This window comes from Pituophis catenifer, unplaced genomic scaffold, assembly GCF_029215685.1.
Source record: "Pituophis catenifer annectens isolate HBS135680 unplaced genomic scaffold, rPitCat1.0.hap2 SCAF_2, whole genome shotgun sequence".
Classification (NCBI taxonomy): Eukaryota; Metazoa; Chordata; class Lepidosauria; order Squamata; family Colubridae; genus Pituophis; species Pituophis catenifer.
The window spans coordinates 239,164,264-239,186,828 of record NW_027256882.1 but is presented as its reverse complement, the minus strand read 5'-3'; the positions used below and the strand labels follow the sequence as shown (position 1 = coordinate 239,186,828).

The window sequence follows — 22,565 nt, the reverse complement described above, 5'->3', positions numbered from 1 at the left end:
TAAAAATGTTATTAAAAATACACTTTTTGTGAAATGTGAAGAAAACACTTTCCTTATGAAATTTTGTACATGAATCACTTGATTTTTATATTTTCAATAAATATAATTAGAGATGTATAAATATATATATATATATTTATAAATTCCATTTATATACCTTTTCTTATTCCTTAACATCTGTTTTCTGTTCATAATAAAATCAGGACTGGGGGGGGGGGGGGAAGCAGACACTAAACAGCAGAAACTGCCTTGTTTTGAGTTTTACTAGTGGTTCAGACACAAAATTAGATCCAGAATTGACTGGAAATAATGATAGAAGAACTATAGACAATTTTACTTTCCAGCCATGTGCATGTAAGATCTTTCTCTATTATTGTATTAAAGTGCTATCCACTGATCGTTAAATGAACTGAAAACTAAGTAGCATGAAATTTGTGCCTCCGTTGCTGATAAATACCCTTCCTATATATGCATCTCTCTTGAGTCACACCCCAGTAATGCTGTCCTGGTTATGTGTGCAGAAACTGATACACAAAACAATGGTTGATTCTTCTATCTGTGCTTTTCTCCTTCTTAATCATGTCACTAACTGACAGGAAAACAGAAATCTCCCAATCACAACATTACCATAAAAATGGGGCAAATCTGATAGTAGGACTTTGATATCTTTAGATTTTTTCCCTTCTTCCTGCATCTTATTTTGTAATAGCTCAAGTTGAATAAAACAAACACAAACCTATCCAAGTCATGAAAGGAGCTGAGTTACATGGCCCAGTATTCTTTAAAATATCTCCTTGCCTTTCTTTCATATTCCTTTCATATTCATAGGTAACATATGGCAACTGCTAGATTCCTCCATGTTATGTTCAGGGGTTCATTTTGGAATAAGAGGTTGGTCCCATCATTTCAATAGTACACTGCTTCAGGCTATTATGCAATTTCACTTTTATTTCAGCCCCTCACTCCCAAGTAATTGTCTTCATGTTTCATGCACTGTTATATATGGTTCTAGGAAAACAATATCAGCTTGGTAGGTGCAACACTGCCTGGAGACCAGAGGCAAAAAATTTGCATGTCCACACCAGTCTGAATTTGGTAATAAATTCATTAGCCCATCTCTTGACTTCAGTTCTGATGTGTTAGATAGCTAAAATATAGCAAATTTTTATTTACATTACAGTTATTATTGAATGTTGTCAGTTTAGTAGAGAAATATTTGCGATAGTGGTGACTATCTGTAGCTCGGGTGAAGGATGAGGGTGGAGGCTCATTCTCCAAGCCTGTGGGTTGGTTTCTGAATGTTTCGTTACCAGGCTAGGTAACATCTTCAGTGGAATTTAGGCAATGTTAGTGATGAAACGTTTGGAAATCAACCCACATGAGAAAATATTGTGTATTGTGAATACAGTTAAGGCTGTCTTGATACTTTCTTGTTCATGACATGGGATGAAATGAAGGCATTGCATGGCAGAAAAATGTCACAGAGACATGTTGGCACCATGATTGGTGTTGGTAGCGAAAGGACTATAGATGATTCTGCAAGCAAAACCTATCCTAAGCTATGTTTATCTCATGTCCTATAAACTTTAATGTCTAATTTTTTTTATTTATTTATGTGTGAGGACCCAGATTGTTGGGGGCAATATGCTGACATTGTAAATCGCTTAGAGAGGGCTGTAAAAGCACTGTGAAGTTGTATATAAGTCTAAGTGCTATTGTATTGTAATACTACTCAATTCCAATGACTCTGAGCGGTTTACAAAAAAACACACTATAAAACAACATAGCAACTTTGAAAGAGGCTGCACCTATTCTAAGCAAAGCCATAAACAAACAGACAGGTCTTCAAGCCCTCCAAAACAGCAGCAGGTTGGAAGCCACCTGGATCTCAAAGGGAAGCTTATTCTATACGCCAGGTGCTGCAACAGAGAAGTTGTGTTTCCAGGGTCTTTGTAAATGGCAATGTTTAATCAAACAAATCTGTAGTGCAATTAGAGATAAGTGTCTCTCAGGTAGCTAGGACTTACGTCATTTTGATTTTTTTTTTTTAATGGGAAAAGATGTCAGGGATATCAAAATAATGGGCATTTTTATATGTGTGCAAGATGATCCATGATAGAAGTAAGTGGCCCTTAGATCATCAAATCATCATCACAACTGGTCCTAAGACAAACTTTTTTTTAATCTCTGCCAAGGGGAAGCATTAATTACTGGTTTCCCTTTGGGGGCTAGAGCAACCATTTGTTTGTTTGTTTATTTATTAAATTCCAATGAAGATTTGTTCTTCAAAAAGAACTCAGCAACTAAGCATTCACAACCACTAAAAGAAATATTCAGGACATTCGTACCCATAACATAACAGCAGGTCTAAAAAAATCATGTATGAATAAGCCTATAATTTTGCTGAATACTGAATGCAGTTTACTGTATGTGCTCTTCTCTGTGGGAAGAAACAGACAGCGTTAGGCTATCTTATATTGTGTGGAATTATTTTAATTCGGCTTCTGATTGTGAAAAAGCAGTTAGCCACACAAAAACTAACTCCATATAAAAGAAAAGCCTAAAATAAGGAATATAAATATCAAAAAACTAATCCATTTTGGGTTCTCACTGCAGCTGTCTTATGTTGCAACCCGATGATCAGAACAGTGTGATGCTTAGGAAAATCATGGAAAAGGAAAGGTGACTGGCCATCTTCAAGCATACGTTGAAAGCAACATGAAAAAGGTCACCAAATGCCTGTTATGTAACTTAATCATATAAATGTTAAAACTCTGTTTTCCCAGTAAAATCTGGCAATGTTTTGTTGCATTTAATTAGATGGTGCAGTATATTTGTCTATGATTCTTCCTCCTCCCCCAAAGCCATATTAGTTCTAATAAGGAACTTTCTTCTGAGAGCTATTTAGTTTCCATCTTATGAAAGGTCATATGCCATGTCAGTTTGCAATCTGGATTACATCAAAATCATGCTGCAAATCAAAGCATTCTCTCCTGCTTGGTACAGAAAATTCATCTTTCCTACTTAAATTGGCTGAGTTTAGTTGTCTTACATTTTTAAACCCTAAAATGCTACATAAAGGTATTGTTGCCGTAGATTCAAATCATGCACACAGGTACTAATAACCACATTTGATGGGCCCCTTCATAGCTTTCCCTGTAATTTGCGCAGGCATTAAGAAATGAGTTTGCTTGGAATCCAAGAAGGCCAGTTACAATTTCAAGGACCAGAAAAGCCCTATCTTTGTTCACTTAATTAATTATTGAAAGCAAAACTAGCTGCTGAGTAGAGTAAGTCGGTTACACTAAAAGGTAAAGGAGAAAGATGGATTTCTCTGCATTGCCAAATAACAACCCTGATAAATTCCTTCAGCTAGAAGTGAAGTCCTTAGCAAAAACATCAGCCTTTTTACAAACCTGGTTGGCAAATTTTCCAGAAGAACCTTTTCCTGAAGAACAGAAGTGGCACAATCGAGTCTATTCACAGGTAAGTAGCTTAAGTTCCAGGCTTGGTTTTAATTTGACATAATGCACTGTTGTCATGGAAGCAGAGTTTCCAAACTTTTGGCAATTCTTGTGCATGCTTCTTTTGCTTTTGAGCTTTTGACAAGCGTTCAGTAAGAATATATGCAAGACAGTAGTGTCACACAACATTTTATATTTAATCTAAGGGAAACAACTAAAAGTGAGGAAGTGTTCTGTTCCTTAGTTGCTACAAAACAATAACCAACTCTCTGTTCTTTTCCTCCTCCATTTTCACCCTGACAAGGTTATTATTTTGGGTGAAGACATATTTTAAATTAATAGTGGTAAAATGATAGGGAAGAAAGTCAGGCCAAAGCAGAGAGCTTTGTGGTGATGGTATTGTTTAGCTGTCCTACTTGAATTGTGTGGATCCTGAACCCAGGGGAAGAAACCTGCTTTTGCAGCCACTATTGTGGCTCACTACTTGGCTCACTGCTGAATCCTGTACATAAAGCAGATGAACAAGATTTCCTGCTCTGTGCTAAGGGCCATCAAAAACAACTTAAGCATTTTCTTATAATAAAAGATTCTCAATGAAGTGAAACTTTCCACTTAAGTACGTTGGCATCTTGTCTTTACTTGCCATATTTTCATGGATCTTATCCAACAGCACAGGAAAAGTTCTATTCTTTTAACTTAAGCCGACTTTTTTAAAGACATGGACAAATAGCTGGCTGTTATTTTTTTTATGGAATCTTGAATACAAAGGAATCCAGAGTTATTTGTTTCCTTGTTTTTACTCCAGCAATCCAGCTACCGTCTGAAATTTTTTTCCATATCCCATAATGCCTAATACTGTAATTGTAATTTGTTGCTATATTTTATCTCAAGATGCAGACTTAATTATTTCTTTTTTGTCTATTTTTCCTGTCATAATACCTCCCATCTACCTTTCGTAATATCTAGTCTGATGAACAGCTCTTGAAGGTTTGCATATTGTTCAAGAACTTAAGTTGGCCTATTAAAGGTATTACCCTAATAATTAAAAATGAAATGAAAAAAGCACTACTAAGCACCTATACTATATAAATATCAGCCCAATAAAATAGACCAGATTAAAAAAAACCAATGCTATTTAGGTTATCACTTTTATTGTAACAGTTATAGTTAGAATCTTGTAAATCTGAACTTCCATCACCCTCACTTTATCTACTCAAGCCCCATTTATGTGATCATTGTTTTGCACTGGCTTTTCCATCAAGGTCATTACCCTGCCGTCTACAAAATATAACTTAAAATAGATGTCCCAGAATGGATTGTCAAAATTATACATAGATACATACATACGTACATACATACATACATACATACATACATACATACATATATCAGTAATATAGGGACATGGTGGCTCAGTGGCTAAGATGCTGAGCTTGTCAATCGAAAGATCGGCAGTTCAGCGATTCGAATCCATAGTGCCGTGTAACGGGGTGAGCTCCCATTACTTGTTCCTGCTTCTGCCAACCTAGCAGTTCGAAAGCACATAAAAAATGCAAGTACAAAAATAGGGACCACCTTTGGTGGGAAGGTAACAGTGTTCCACGCGCCTTTGGTGTTTAGTCATGCTGGCCACATGACCACGGTGACGTCTTTGCTGGCTCTTCGGCTTTGAAACAGAGATAAGCACCGCCCCCTAGAATCGGGAATGACTAGCACATGTGCGAGGGGAACCTTTACCTTTACTTTATCTCAGTAATGGGATTCATTGATTTCAGCAGGATTTACTTCAAAATAAATAAGTTCGGAATGTTAGCCTAAACTATTTTAAAGTATTTTTACTATTAAAAATAGAAATAATAATATTTCAAGTTCTGGTATTAAACTACACATGTATACCATATGTAGGATGAATGATCAAGGAAGAACCATATGCTGGTTTAAGGACAAATGAGGTTAAGGATTCATTACTACCAGTGTGTTTTGTATAGAGAAGGATATGAATAATGACCTGGATTCTGGGGCTCATTAAATCTTGAGGGTAAGCTAGAATTTCTGCCTATGAATTTGTTTTTGAAAAAAAGTTGTTTCTTAGAACTCAGTGCCTCATATAAATTGCATATGCGAGGCTATCAGGATGTCACAAACACTTCATTCAGATTAATATATCCATGTGTGCTTATTTGTTCTTCATCTAGAAGTTTAGTCTATTCTCTATAGAGGTGGAAGTAAAATATTTCTCAATCTATTAAGTAACTTCTATTTCAAACCAAAATGTTTTTATCCAATGCTTTTTTATCTTACTCTGTCAGTTATCAGAGAGTAAAATTAAATAATCCACAAATAATACTAAAATTAGCTGAGTTTTCTTCAAGTGCTATGCAAAACCATATGCATACAAGTATTTCATCTTATCCAACTATTCTTACATAAATAGCATTTGGAAGTTGAAACTCTAATAATAGAAAAACGTTAATATTATACTAAGATATGGTGATTAGTTTGGAACAAGTTTATTCTTAATTATAGAGTTTCCAAAGACCTTTGAATGTTTTGGACAAATCAATTTTCCACATTTTAAATATAAGTATGCCAACAAAAGAGTTATTGTTTATAACCTTGGGCCCTGAACCGTAGTTGAAATTACTCCAATGAACATTTACATGTAAAAATAATTAAAGATTTCTCAGAACAAATGCTGTGCAGATGTTTGAGATAAAAAATGGCAAAGTTCTCCAGGAAATGATAACATCCTAGTTTTACTGGGCAAAATGGTGTTATTGCATTAGCTTTATACACATGTACAGTGCAGCTGTATTAGAAATACCATACCAAATATGGGCAACTGCACCTCAAAAAGAGATCAGGGAATCGCAAGTCCAGTCTCAGCCAGTCAAACTATTTGTCAGCCCAACCAGCCTCATGGCTTTGTTAATGTGGCAAAAAAATAAAAGGAGACAGCACTTTGTACACTGTCTTGAGTTCCTAAAAAAGGCAAATCCAATCCAATGAATGACAAGGCAGGTCAGTATTATTAATGGGGCTGGGAGTGTTATGAACCCAGAGCTTTTAGAGAAAAGGCAGGATATAAATCTAAAAAGAAAAATGATGAGAAAATTCTGATCATTTATCTGAATACTGTTAAATTTGCCTATAAACACATTTTATTTTAAAATTATACACATACACACACATGTGCACATATATATGTGCACACACACACATGCACACACAGACACATAGCCCAGAATAGCTTTTTGTGAGATGTGCAGCTATAAAATTTTATTAATAAATAGATAAATATTCGAATAAACATTGAGATTTCCCATTTGGTATAGTGTAGTGCTGGCTAACCTTTTCCAGACCAAGTGCCCAAAGTGCACGTGCCTGAACCCCCAAAAGGCAATGCGCATGCGCCCCCGCATGCACCCCGCCCCCTGCATATGTCTGCATGGCACCCTGCACACATCCCGTCCCCTGCACATGCGTGGCAGAGACCTGAAGACCAGCTGGCCGGCAGGAGGGGTGTGTGCATGCGCAGCAGAGCTGAACTGGGGCAACGGCTCACTTGCCATCAGAGAGGGCACTGTGTGCCACCTCTGGCACATGTGCCACAGGTTCACCATCATGGTTATAATGGTTAGACTATCAGACTACAATCTGTGAGACTGAGTTCTAGTCCTTCCTTAAGCACAAAGCCAAGTGGGTGACTTTGGGCCAGCCACTTTCTCTTAGCCTTAAGAAGAAGCAAATCACTTCCAAAAATGCTACCAAGAAAACTTTAGAGACTAGTTGCGCTGACTTGACCACTATAAATACAGCTGGAGTCACTATCATTGACATATAAAAGGTTTAGTACAATCTGCTTGATTTGACACTGAAATAAAGCCAATATGATCTCCTGGGAGAAATGCATTGGGATTCTATTATTTGGCTGCCAATTCCAAGAAGATTGTCACTTGAGTCTCTTTATAGAACAACTCTCAGTGAGGAGATGCAAAGTAGATCTCCCTAGGCTGCGTTCAATTTGGGATGAGAGGGTATACAGAAAGAATTGCAGAAAAGGCTACTAAAATACCTGGAGACTTTGAACAGATCCATTGTGGAATGGTACTTAGAGCTTTTTGTTTAGAAAAAATGGTGAGTTCAGAGATACATCATCATCATAGAGATATGGAAACCCTTGATAGCGTATTATGTATCAAACTATGCATGACATGCATAAATATTGGAGAATCTATGAAGTTCAACAAACCATTTGGGCAGCCATACTGAGTTCACTGGGAGGATGACTGCCCAAGCAATGCAAAATTATGGGAATGCTATTCCTGCTAATATGCCTTGAAGTACCTCTTAAAATATCTACTTAGACATAGCTACTAATTGGTGCTTTGAAGTATTTGTTCTACATCATGTCTTCATACCAATTTTAATCTGAATACCCTGAGTGTTTGTTTTATCTTATACAAATCTTTCCTCTTATTAAAGAGTCATTCATATTTGTCCAATGGTTTGACCCAATTACAAGGAGAAAACAGTGCTATTGTTTTTCTCAACAGTATCTTTTCAGTACCACCGACTGATCATTTCTCTGAAGTAATTTCACTCAGACTACATCCTGAACATAAGGTTGAACTTTAGGGAACTGAATAATAACCCTCTTTTATTGTGTGTGCTTTCTAGAGAGAAAAGAAAAACATCCAGGAACAGCCTGTTTGGCAGCTGTACCCGCTTCACCTAGCAATGATTGACAAAGCTCTTGGAAAGCATATTACGCCTGTCACTTTGAAATCAACCATCAAAAGCAACCCTCTCTATGATGGGATCCTTGCCAATGATTGTTGGGAGAAAAGGAGACATAACCCATCATGGACAGTTCAAGATTATGATAGGCATTCCAACTCTAGCCTGCCTCGGTATCTAAAGGTACACTTCCCAGTACTACAGAAACAATAACATGGGATTTTTATGCAACTGAGAATTGAAAATAAAAATGTACAATAATTAATGAATAAAAGAGAAGAGCAATGCAAACTGATAGGCTTGGGAATAGGATATACTATCCATTTGTCCTTCTGGAGGTCAAAAGGTTAGACAAGATGGCCTATCTTTCACATCAAAGGATCTGTCAAAGGAAATGGATAGCATTTCTCAACATGGCTTTTTAAGATGTCAGTAAGTAAGGGTATGTTGAAAAGACATTGGTCTTCATCATTAGTAACCTGAAAGTACAGCACTACTACTAACTCCTTGGCAGTTTAGTTAATATTTAGTTACAGCAGTACTTAAATTATATGTTTAAGAGCAGAAAGCATTATTTGTGGTTTCTTTTCCACTTACATTTAGAACCAGTTTGGTGTAAAGGTTACGGAATTAGGCTAGAAACTGGGAGGCTATAAGATCTAGTCCCACCTGGGTAACCTTGGGGTAGATTGAACAGAAGAAAAAAAAATATCATTTTGATGTTAATTAAATGTAAACAAATGGAAATGAAACCACACATACTGCTTTGTGTCCTTGAATATATTTTTTGACAATTGTTGTGTGATAGTTTTCCCTTCTATTGTTTCACACATTATATGCTAGTGAAAATGATTTGATTTAAGAATGCAATGCTTGTATGTAAGAATGTGGAGGGAAAAATTGATTGAAACAATAGTGTGATATTTCCCCTAGTTTTTGAAAATGCTACTAAAATTTATGCAATCTTTGAAATCATGATGGGAATCCATTCAAATCACCAAATTTCTTGAAATGGAATCAACGGACATGTAGCTTTGTTCTACACTGATATCATCAAGCAGGAAGTTGTATGATTTGACTAGGTACAATATTAATAGTAAACCAAACAAGTTCTTATGATTTTTTTCCCTCAGAAAAGTGTGTTTTATTTGTCCTTAAAATGTTTTGAGCCTTGGAAAAGAAAGACTTTTTAGCATCTAGACAATTTAATTTAGCATCTAGACTTTTAATTTCCTTAGATCTTAATTTCTTGTACCATTAAAAATGAAAAACAAGAAAAAAAGGAAGGAGGAAGAATTCCTTTTATAGAAGGAGCTTCTCTACATGAAGCAAAAGTAAACAAAGAAACCCTTGCAATGTGTTTTAATTGTTGTAACTCATGTGGGAGCACCTAAGCTAAGACTAGGTGTTTCATTGTTTCAGCATTTTGCAGATCAATAAGAAATTAATAGACTATCAGTCCTGTACCTCTTTGGATGGATAAAATATTCCAATAGAAGAGAATATACATAGCATAAAATTGAATTGTCCTTTGTGCTCTCTGAGCTGGTTCTTTGTTTGCAGATGATTCATTAGCCAACTAAATGATATCATCATTACATCTCATAAATATACTTGTTCATCTAATTTAGGATTAGCAATCCATGTCTGATTAATTCCCTGCATTTTCTAAGCTCTTCTTTCATTTTTGTTCCCCCTTCCTCCAAATGCATCCAGTAGAAGGCATGATTGCATAACTAAGTTATGATGTTATTGTGCAAAAGATACAAATTCTTCATCCATGTCAGTTGTATCATAAAATGCATGTGCATACAAAGTACGTGTGATACAGTTGATCCCTTTCTCCCTGTGGAAGCCCAGTCCCTCAAGGTAATGCCATCAAAATTCAGTATGACTTTTTCATTCTCTTTTTTAAACAAAAAAACAGTTTAATAGCTGCTTAAACCTATTTACTGAAGACAGAAATTAAAAGAGATGTGTATATAACAATGCTTTCACCATTGAAAGCATTGCAACCTGGGCCATGTTGTTCATGGATGCGAAAAGTTAAACATAGATTATCCAAACATAATCCAAACATAAAAGGATAGGATACAAATACCAAAAGGTTATTCACCCACCCACCCCCATCTGGGGCAGGGAGACAGTCTAATTTTATGCCCATGGCTAAATCCAGTTACCATATGTATTAGAAAGTGGGATGTGATTTATTGCTAAGTATGCTCAATTATATCCAGTTATGGTCCATGCATAAGAAAACTCAAATTAACTTTCTTGTAGGAAAATCCAAATGATTTACAGTACTGGATGGAAGATATTTACACTCCAGGATATGATACCTTGTTGAAAAAGAAGGAGAGAGAAGGAAAACGGTCTAGACACTGTCTTATCATGCTCCTTGTATTGCTAGCTGGTATTGTGATGGCTGCTGTAGCAGCCTGCATCATGTTGATCTGAGGAGCCAAATCCAGCTATTAAAAGTTTATTGCACAATCCTTTCCTTTTTCTTTTACATTTCTTTGACTAAAATTGTTACTACTATTAAGATCAATTAAATTAGTCAGCCTTGCTTTAATTTAATTCCCATGATTTCAGAAAGAATTAAATGCAACAAACTTGATCTGGGTCTAACTTTCTAATTTGCTTTTAAACAGAGATCTATAAAATCTCCTAGGAGGGCAATCTAAAATCAACTAGTGATGGTGGCTTTACATTGAGGAAAAACATTGGTTAATGAATCAGTGTAACATATAGTAGAAATTTTCTTTGGAAGTACTTTGAAATTGAAACTATACTGCAAATGTAAAATGCCCATCTGTCATGTGACTCTAAAGGTATTGGTCTGATTTCACATTGCCTTGAATCGTAATGTGATACACTTTTTAAAAAATAAATCATGGATTAAAACTTACTGTGTTCTGTGAATCCAAGTACTTGTGGTAAACTCAACAGATAACAGTTATGTTTATTTAATTATTTATTTAAGTATCAGATTTATATATTAAAAAGCAAAAGTTAGAATATTTTGGAGATGTGATGTGACAACCAGAAAAATACGGCATACTTCACTTAATCCTTCAGGGAAAGATTGAAGCCAAACGAGGTCCAGGCAGAAGAAGAACATCATGGCTTCAAAACCTAAGGGGCTGGTTTGACAAAACTCAGCGGCACTTTTTCATACGGCTGTTGACAAAAATAGGATTACCAACATGATCGCCAATGTCCGATGACAGATATGGCACAACAACAACAACAACAACAACAACAACAACAAGAATCAGATTTATATAGCTGTCCATCTCACAGACGTGACTCCGGGCAGCATAGTTAGTGGGCAGACAATGGAAACAATTGAAATGCAACTATTATAAATAAATATAGAATAAAAAATAGAAATAAAGCTGAAAGGGAATGAACCAGCATCCTTCATACAATATAATCATCTTGCTGGCTCTCCATTTCTCTGACTCACCAAGTCTACTAAAGAAACACACACACACACACACACACACACACATACCAAGTTTTGAGGAGGTTTATAAATGCCAATAGTTTGGGGCCAACTTTACCTCAGGGGAGAGATGTTTCACAGGGTGGGGACCAGGGATGAAATGCTCCCGGTTCAGACCGGCTCGGGCGAGTAGGTAGCGATGGTGGCGGGCAGTTTGGAGAACCGGTAGCAAAAATCCCTTCCCCCCAGCCTCCAGCTTGCTTACCTTCGCACGCCTGCCTTGCTTCGCTTGCTGTAATCCCTGCAATCCATTGCAACAGCAAGCAACTGAATCTCCCTGCCTGCAATCAAGCTCATCAGTTAGCAGCTCTTTCTGCCTGCCTGCCTGCGTGCCTGCCTGCCTGTAAGTTTTTTTCCCCTTTGGGAGGTTTAAAAAAAATAGTTAATTGGGTTTTTTTTTAGTTGTTCTTTTTTTAGACCTAGCCATTTAAAGTTTAGGAAGTTTTAAATTTAGCTGCTTTTATATAAAAATAAAATAAAATAATATTTCTGCAGCTTTCTGAGATTTTGTGTGTTTCTGTAGTGTTTCACTCTAACTACACAAACACACAAAATCTCACAAAGCTGTATGTGGAATTTTGTGTGTGTAAAGAGTGAAAGTTGGGTTTTGGGGCTTTTTGGGGCTGTGTGAGGTTCCTGCTTGTTGCAGGGGCCATTTTGGGTCTAGTACAGCTGCTTTTACATTGTGGGTGAGCCTGTTGTGTTGTGTTGTGTTGTGTTGTGGGTGTGTAAAGTGTGAAAGTTGGTTTTTGTGGCTTTTTGTGGCTGTGTGAGGTTCCTGATTGTTGCAAGGGCCATTTTGGGTCTAGCACAGCTGCTTTTACATTGTGAGTGAGCCAGTTATGTTGTGTTGTGTTTTGTAGGTTAAAAAGGGCAAAGAAGTGACGTCAACTTGGCCACACCAACCTGACCAACAAGCCACACCCACCCAGTCACCTGACCACCAAGTCCTGCCCACTAATTAAGCCACGCCCACAGAACCGGTAGCAAAAAATTATAGATTTCACCCCTGGTGGGGGTCACAGTAGAAAAGGCCTATCTTTTGGGTCTCAACAGATGAAGCACTTTAGCAGATGGGACCTGTAACTTATCCTCCTGCTGGACCTGATGGGTTGATATAACTAGAGAGAGAGGGGTCCCTTAAATAACCCATCCCCATGACACATGGGCTTTAAAGATAAAAACCAGCACTTTCAATTGAACCTGGAAGCAAACCGGCAATTAACGCAGCTCACAGAGCAGAGGTGTAACATTTGCTATTCTAGGAGTACACATAATCACCTGCACCTCTGCATTTTGCACCAGAATGCTTTTCTAGGACAGCTCCATGTAGAATTTAATAAATAATTCCTAGTGCCTGCCCTCCCCCTCTCTCTCTCCCTCTCCCTCTCCCTCTCTCTCTCTCCCCTCCCCTCCCCTCTCCTCTTCTCCCCCCTCTCACTGTATATACATATCTACATAATGTATGTATGTATGTATGTGTGTGTGTAAATGTATAAACACAGATAAAAACACAAATACTGTATGTATGTATTTATTTATGGGCCTTAGACAGGGCCCATTTGGTTTCACATGCAAAACCTGAAAACAAGAACCCTATTACTTTCCTTCTGCAACTGACGGTTTCTTTTGTTGACATTTGTAAGTGTATTTATTATCTTGGCTGATAGTTACTGAAAGAATTATGATCTTTCCTCCAACTCAATTGGAGCCAACTAGGTTGTGTTCATTGGTATATCTTGTCATCCATGAATCCTGAAACTATTTACTATATATACTAAATAAACACTTTTTTTAACATCCTTTATCTGCTCATCAGTTTCATTTGGCACCAAAATTAGTATTAGAAAAGAAAGACGCATATTCAATAATTCAATACATATCACTTTGATTGTTTAAATTTTAAGCAAACCATTCTAATAACTTTATTTTTTCTGTGTCATGATGATTTTCCAGCACTTTGGAAATTCTGACTAAATTTGTCTACATTTTTAACTTCGATGAGATCAGAAAAGAACGACGTTATGTCTCACAGGTTTGGTTCACATCTACTTTAAAATCCCCTAACGTACAGCATAGGTGGATTTTATCAGAAAGGTCCCTGAAAATTGGAGACTAGAAATACACAAAATAATACACAATTGCAATAAGATACTGTTAGAAGTCATGGAATTATACCATTAGAAAACAAAAACTTTTCTCACCCACATACAAAGGTATAAAAATTGCTTAAAACCTTTTCATCCTATGTAGACTGAAATTGACAAAGTGCAATCGCCAAGAAGCCAGAACAGTGATGGGTTCCTCCCGGTTCGGTCCGGTTCGGCCGAGCCGGTAGCGGTGACGATATGATGCCACCAAACTGGTTCTCCCCCCCCCGCCCTCCCACCCCCCCCACCGCCCCCACGTTATTCTTACCTTTTATTTGGTCCCACCCCCAATCTATTGCTGCCTCCTGAGTCCCAGCTGATGAAAAAAACTGTTTAAACTCTTGCCGCGGGGCTTCAAAGGGCCGTCCTACAGCTGATCAGTGTTAAAAGCAAACAAATGAGTTGGGTCGTAAGTGCGAGGACTGGTCGTAAGTGTGAGGACCTTCCAGAAATGACTCTGATCAGCTAGCCACGCCCACCTAGTCACATGACCTCTAAGCCACACCCACAAAATAAGCCACGCCCACAGAACCGGTAGTAAAAAAAATTTAGAACCCACCCCTGACCCAGAAGATACTGGCAAATCAATCACAAAGCAAAATTCCTTCAAGGATATGTAAATCTGTTCCTTGCTGCCAGATAGAATAGAATAGAATAGAATAGAATAGGATAGGATAGAATAGAATAGAATAGAATAGAATAGAATAGAATAGAATAGAATAGAATAGAATAGAATAGAATAGAATAGAATAGAATAGAATAGAATTCTTTGTTGGCAAAGTGTCATTGGACACACAAGGAATTTGTCTTGAGTACATATGCTCGCAGTGTACATAAAAAGAAAAGAACAAAAAATACATTCATCAAGAATCATAAGATACAACACTTAGTGATAGTCATAGGTTACTAAATAAGCAATCAAATCATACTAGGAAACAAATAAAACAATATAAACCGTAGAGATACAAGCAACAAGGTTATAATCGTAAGTGGGAGGAGATAGGTAATAGGAAGGATGAGAAGAATAATAGTAATACAGTCTTAGTAAATAGTTTGAAAATACTGGGGGAATTGCAGTTTAGCAGAGTGATGGCATTCGGGAAAAACCTGTCCTTGTGTCTAATTGTTCTGGTGTGCAGTGCCCTATAGTGTCTACCTTCTATTGAGGGTAGAAGTTGAAACAATTTATGTACAGAATGCGAAGGATCTGTAGATATTTTCACAGCCCTCTTTTTGACTCATGCAGTATACAGGTCCTCAATGGAAGGTAGGTTGGTAGCAATTGTTTTTTCTGCAGTTCTAATTATCCGTTGAAGTCTGTGCCTGTCTTGTTGGGTTGCGGAGCCAATGCCAGACCCCTCATAAAATTCCACACCTAGAAAAGATGTTGCAGGGCAAGAGATGACTTTCCTCGTTGGACTGCCTACATCCTCAGGGCAAAAGCACCTCAATTATCACATCCACGCAATCAAAGCCCACTATTACTACTCTCGGCATTCTGATTGTGTAGCCTACCTTTTGATAGCTATACTGCAGTTATGCTGTTATGTAAATTCTGCCTCTGTTCCATGCAACTTGTCTTGTGTATTCTTTATTTGACTCAGCCTGAATTTGAACCTAGAACTTTCTTCTAACAATGCAAATCATGTCAAAAAAATAAATATAGTCTAATTAGCTTCTTTTACAATGGACTCATCTACCCTTATAGCCTAATTGCATGTATATTGGAACCACTAATACAACTCTAAATGAGTATGTTCAAATGTTAGATGTGGATTTTGAGACAAAATCATTTAGTCTGATGTATTTTGGTGAACATATGAATATGTGGAAATGAGCCCAGGACAGCAGCAATATTTCCACCTATAAAAATTTCAGTTCTCCTGTGTTTCCACTGAGTTGGGCCAGGATTTTAGAACATAAAACCACTTTGGCTTTAAGCATTTTTTGTGGTTCTTCTAACCTCTGACAGACTTTGTGTTGTGTGAGAACACCAAAGATTAGGCTATTTGATTTATAAGGACACATTTTAAAGGAAAATGTTGATAAAGCCTCAAAATCTATTGTCATCAAGCCCTCCTGAGCTTTCTATACTTGTTTGCTACTAGATTCTAATAAAGCAGAAGTAACATAGATGGAATAGAATCAGAATTTCACAGCAGAATTTGGAATAGATTTGAATGCTAGGAAAGTGAAAATAATTTACAGTTAATTAATTGAATAAAGCATGGGGGGGCAATAATTTGCATCATGGTGTAGAAACTAGATTGCAGTTCATAATAACTGAACTCTTTTGAACATTAACTTGCATTCCTAAAAGAACTGAACATACTCTTCACTGTTATTCTGCTCATTGCTACATTTTTTTTAAAAAAGTGAACAACAGGAAATATTAAAAAGAAATCTATTTATGTACATAACTAAAGTTGATGGGTGGAGACCTAAAACAAAAATATTGTACTTTCCAGGAAGGCAGCCAATAACGAGCCTTTCTAAACCAAGCTTTGTGTATGTGAGGGGAGGAAGAGAGGGGGAGGAGAAGTAGGTTGTGTTTGAGTTGGGATAGTCTTTTTCACCTTTAAACCTCTAACTTGAAGTAGTTTGTATTGCTGCCATCTAGTTTTGGAATTGGATTTCCATGATCTGCTGCCACCTGGTGACATTATTATACTGCAATCCAGAGTAGTCTTTCCTAAAACGTTTGTGTTTTAACAGAATAACAAGATTTGGAAGAGATCCTGGAGATCTTCCAGTCCAACCACCTGCTCAAGCAGGAAACCCTATATCATTTCAGACAAATGGTTGTTCAATCTCTTCTTAAAAATTTCCAGTGTTGGAGCATTCACAACTTCTGGAGGCTAGTGAGTCCACTGATCAATAGTTCTTTCAGGAAATTTCTCCTTGGTTCTAGATTGCTTCTCTCCTTGATTAGTTTCCATCCATTGCCTCCTATCCTGCCTTCAGGTGTTTTGTAGAATAGCTTGACTCCCTCTTCTTTGTGGCAGCCCCTCAGATATTGGAACACTGCTATCATGTCATCCCTAGTCCTTCTTTTCATTAAATTAGACATACCCAATTCCTGCAACCGTTTTTTATATGTTTTATCCAGTGGTGGGATTCAAGTAATTTAACAACCGGTTCTCCCGGAGTGGTGCGAAATGGCTGAATCCCACCACTGGTTTTATCCTCAAGTCGTTTTGTAGATGATTAGGAATATATAACAGATTGCTTTTTCCTACTTAACAATTAAGTCAGGAAAAATGTTTTCTCTTGATTGCTTTACTGACACTACTAAAAAGGCTAACTCCAGTGAATTACATATGTTGGTTCTACATATGTCTGTCTAATTACATATGTTGGATTTATGACCGTTCCTTTAACAACTGTTCAAAGTTACAACAGCATTGAAAAAGTGATTTACAACTGGTCCTTGCAATGATCGTGACCCAGGCACTTGACTATCAATTATGACAGTTGCAGCATCTTGCAGTCACATCATCACCATTTTCAACCTTCCCAGCTGACTTCCAACAAGTAAAGCCAATGAAGAAGCCAGCAAGGAAGGTCACAAGTCACGATCACATGAAGCAGTGGTGGGCTGCTGCTGGTTCGGCCCGGTTTGCGCGAACTGGTAGTTAAGATGATCAGCTGGCCCCACCACCGCCCCCGCCCTATCCTGTCCTACAGTTCCTTCTTTCTGGTTCAGCTGATTCACGCGGCACAGCTGATTTCAGTACCTCCACTGTTCTACTTACTTACTACTCACAATTTGTTTTGTGTGTACTTTTTATAAATTAAGCATGTGCAAGTTTTTGATTCAATGTAACTTTTTGTCCAGATAGTGGAGAGCCTCCTAAAACATTCAGCCAATTTGTTTGCAGTTGTATGATAGGATACTGTTGTAGCCACAAATACCCCTGGGCATTCTGATCCTGTATCTATTACTGTTTAAAAAGTTGTGGCCACAAGTCATTCTGCAAAGGCTATGGGACTTCTTTTCCACAATGATGCTGCCGTCCCCATAGGCTACGTGATATGGATTCTGGGTTCATTTGGACATTCCTGGCAAGCTGAACAACTCAAAGCTGTTTAATTTATTGTTCAATAAACAAAACCGCAAGCTAATGCCTTCATCTTTACCAACACCCTCAGCTTGGATAGCATGATGACTTTCAATTTGCACATAATTCAACTCTGCCAAGTTTGAATTTAATATGGCAATGGTATGACTCCACATACTGATTCTTTTGTCAATATATTCTCATGACATCTGGGTTGCTATGTAGACTTGAAATAGCATCAGATCACGTAGAGTTTCTCCTTAAATTATCTCAGCTGTGATGGGAAAACTCTAAATCTCTGAAAGTAGGTTAAAGAAACCCCCACCCAACAGTACATTTTTCAGATTACTTATTCTGTAGAGCTACATGAGGCAATCAGTCCACATTTGCATGATTATGCGTCCTTTTGACTCTTGTTTGTACTGTGTCCTCCAGAGAATAAATCCCAATGCTGTATTCAAGCAGCTATTACGCCTTTTAAAAAATTTTTTTTTACTAAAGATTAGCACTAGAGGTTTATGAGCATGTGGTTAGAATCAACCCCTTCCCTAAAAGTACTGATTAAAATAGCAATAGCAACAGCATTTAGCATATACCGCTTCATATTACTTTACAGCTCTATATATGCTGATTAGTGGCTTACAGAGTCAGCATATTGCCCCCAACAATCTGGGTCCTCGTTTTACTGACCTCAGAAGGATGGAAGGCTGAGTCAACCTTGAACCAGTCACGATTGAAGGAATTGAACTCCTGGCAATATGAGCAGAGTTAGCTTTCAATATTGCATTATAACCACTGTGCCACCAAGGGTCTTATGTTTAAAAGCAAGCACAGAAGTTCTGTGTTTATCTGTGCATTATTCTTATTTGCAGCAGAGAAGGACTGTGATGCAGAGGTTATTAAGTACTCACTGCTGTCCTTCATAATGTGTGATGCCATTTGTGGTGTTGATGCCACATTTTGAGGCATGACACACCATTTTCACTGGTGTATAATGTGCGAGCACCATGTCTGATATCACCTTTTTTGATTGTTTGAAAGCTTATTCACACTGTTTTACCCACTGCCATGTCCTTCCTGCTTGTAGAAAAGTGTCCAAGGTGATGATGTGGTAAATAAAGTTGGCAGAAATCTGCTATAATAGTAAATGAACTCTAAAAATGATTGTGGGTGTCACTGGCACTGGTGACATTGTGGGTGTCACTGGCAGCCTTGGGATATTCACAATTGCTTGACTTGTCATTGTTGTTTTTTGCACGTTGGTTAGCTTGAAATAGTGGATTAAAAGAATGCGAGTTTCATTGCTTGTATCTACTGAAACATAAGTGTAACCTATGGACTCCAATAAACATTTGAAATAATGTATTCAGCTTCTATTTAATCAAGTTCAGTTTCTGCCACTTAGTAAATGTCATATGGAACTTACTGAGTTTTGCAAAACCTTGGGTCACATTTTCCTTTAAAATTATTTCACCTTTGAGATGTGCTTCAGTATGCTGGAATATACTAGGCAAAACATCATCCAATATCATTTCAGCTTACGTTTAGTTGTTTTTGGGATAGGAAATACAGCATGCAGGAATTTGATGAAATTCAAATCCAATTGAAGTTTCTTCATTCAATTACGATCTGAATCATGATCTGTTTCACAGCAAAGCTCACTGACTATTATATTTTACATAAAAGCATTATTCCAATAGATTTGTTTTTTCTCCCTGTAGTATAATATTTGATATTGTATTTTTGATGGCTTTAGATTAGTATTTCTGAAATGCTACTCAAATGGATGCTGTGTTATAACCAGTGGTGAAATCTGAACCGGTTTGCTACCAGTTCACTGGCATGTGCACCAAACGCGTGCTGCATGTTTAAAAAGCTACCAGTTCAGCATGTGCAGTATGCACCAAAAGGAGGCTTGGGATGGTAAGTAGAACAGTGGGGGGGGGAGAGGAATCAGCTGTGCCGTGTTGTTTAGCTTCGCTAGAAAGCAGGATTTCCTGCTTTTGAGCAAAACTAAACCACGCGGCACAGCTGATCGTCGGATCGTAGCTTTTTTAAACTACCAGTTCAACCGAATTGGTAGTTTTTATCAATAGCGGTTCGCCCGAAATGGAACGAACCGGTCGCATTTCACCCCTGGTTATAACCAACATAGGAGAGTCAGCATCCAATTGTATTGATATAATTTTGCTATTTATTCCTGCAGTGGTCCATACTGATGGCTTGATTTTCCCATTTATGCTACAGATTTCCAGGTTAGCTATCCGTTTTACATCAATTATTGAATCCTTCATCTATGGCATGCACTAATGCATTCTTTTAAAGTAACTTTGTTACTTGCTGATCTTCAACAAATAGCTTTCTTTCTTTCTTTTTTTTTTTCTTTCTTTTTTTAAAATTTGATTTATATGCCGCCCTTCTCCGGAGACTCAGAGCCGCTTACAATGCGTTAAGCAATAGCCTTCTGTATATTTATACAAAGTCATCTTATTGCCCCCATAATCTGGGTCCTCATTTTACCTACCTTAGAAAGGATGGAAGGCTGAGTCAACCTTGAGCATGGTGAGATTTGAACTTGCAGTAATTGCAGGCAGCAGATGTAAGTGGATGTTAATTAGTCTGCTGAGCCACCAGAGCTCCTTTCTTATAGAACACATCCCATTTTGTTGAATTTTTCTGGAGCCCCCCCCCCCCCACCTGCATTAACCTGCTGGGTTTGAAGTGCTACCATGATGAAAGCACAGTTAATGTTACCTTACCACAATATTTTTTTTGTTTTCATTATATTGTAAGTTTATTCACATTTCCTTGTATCTAGTAGTGATAATAGCATCTCTAGTAGCAGTTTCTTTGGAGATAGCAATTGCAGATCTTTTTTTAAATGCAAAACGTCTCCCCTTTTAAATGCTTTTTGGGATTCCAGATTAGGCAACACCTTAAAGCATTATTTAATTATTATCAAATTTGTAATATTTTGCTTCTTTTTTTATGATTTCCCAGTCATCATCAGGGTTGTGTCTTCTTGTATAACAAACAAAATACACCAGTCAATGGAATCTCTAAGGATTATATCATATAAGGGTAGCCCAAGATAGCTAAGTAACAATCCTAGCATGCTTAATCCATCAATAACAATTATCTAATACACTACATGCCCTACCTGTCCTACAAACATCCACGGGAGGGGGGGGTGCTATAAAATCTCCTAACTTTCGATTCAAAAATAAATTTCATCAGTACTTATGGATAAAGCTTAATTTTGCATAATGATTTGAGTTTCGTTTTTAATCTACTATGAATTACTAGTAGTAGGATTTTTAAAATTAATTTTAACAATATTCTCTTACACACAGTGGTTGCAGTTAAAAGGATTGCCTTTAAATCAGGTTGCATGCAAGAGGTTGTTAAAAGAAATAAAGAAAGCTCTTTAATGCCATCTAGCGGTTAGATTTTTCGAGCCCCGTTTTGACCTGGACCTGAAAGTACTGTAGTACTCTCTGAAACAAAATAGCATAGGCTACAGTGCAAAACAAAGAGATCAGGAAAATATTAACATTTTCTAAAAATTAAATATTTGAATAATCTGAAATGAAGATTTAAACTGATCACCCATCTACAGTGAACATAGTCTATGTTCATTTCTGCCCATGAACAAATAGTCTTCCACTTATGATTATTGATTTAACGAGCACTTGAAAGTACGACAGTCCTGAATGAAGAGACTTATGACCAGGGGTGAAATGCTCCTGGTTCGGACCGGATCACCCAATCCGGTAGCGATGGCGGTGGGTGGTTCGGAGAACTGGTAGCAATGCCCGGCTGAGCTGCACGATTATCAGAAGCTTTTTTTTTTTTTACTTTTAAAAGCATTTTTTCTTCCATCTCTTCCAATGAAAAAATGCTTTTAAAAGTAAAAGAAAAAGAGCTTCTAATGATCGTGCGGCTCAGCTGGGATCATCAGAGGCTTTTCAAAGCATTTTTTTCTGCAACCTCTTGGCCAAAGAGGTGGTAAAAAAAATGCTTTGAAATGTCTCTTACGATCCCAGCTGAGTTGCCTGATCGGCAGAGTTATTTTTTACAAAATACCACTCTGACCATCCCAACTGAGTTGCCTGATCATCAGAGAGGTATTTTTTTTAAAATACCTCTCTGCCGATCAGGCAACTCAGCTGGGATGGTCAGAAAGGCTTTTTAAAAAATACCTCTCTGCCAATCAGGCAACTCAGCTGGGATGGTCGGAGAGGTATTTTTTTAAAAGCCTCTCTGACTATCCCAGCTGAGTTGCCTGATGGGCAGAGGCTTTTCAAAGCATTAGAAAAAATGCTTTGAAAAGTTAAAAAAAAAAAAGTTGGCCACGCCACCCAGTCACATTACCTCGCCCCACCAAGCCACGCCCACAGAACCAGTAGTAACAAATTTTACATTTCACCCCTGCTTATGACCTGTACCCAAAGTTATGGCCTCTGCAGGACCCCTGTGGCCATGTGAAAAAAACTGAATGCTTGGCAATCTACCTGTCCTTACATTCAACCGGAGGGATGTTGCTCTCATCTGCCTTTCTCCCCATGCCATCCTGTAGGTCCCTTGGGACAACTTCCCCTCCCCCAGCTGTGTACCCCCAGGCCCTGGCTTGCTTCCT

At 37.7% G+C, this 22,565-nt stretch overlaps 1 protein-coding gene across 1 annotated transcript; it reads left to right on the top strand.

The window, feature by feature from the left end:
- The first annotated feature begins 3,324 nt into the window (after positions 1–3,324).
- MINAR2 (membrane integral NOTCH2 associated receptor 2) lies at positions 3,325–10,661 on the top strand. The gene is made up of 3 exons (XM_070935676.1): positions 3,325–3,486; positions 8,145–8,387; positions 10,485–10,661. The coding sequence occupies exons 1-3, from the start codon at positions 3,325–3,327 to the stop codon at positions 10,659–10,661; spliced, it is 582 nt and encodes a 193-aa protein (XP_070791777.1).
- The last annotated feature ends 11,904 nt before the right edge of the window (positions 10,662–22,565 follow it).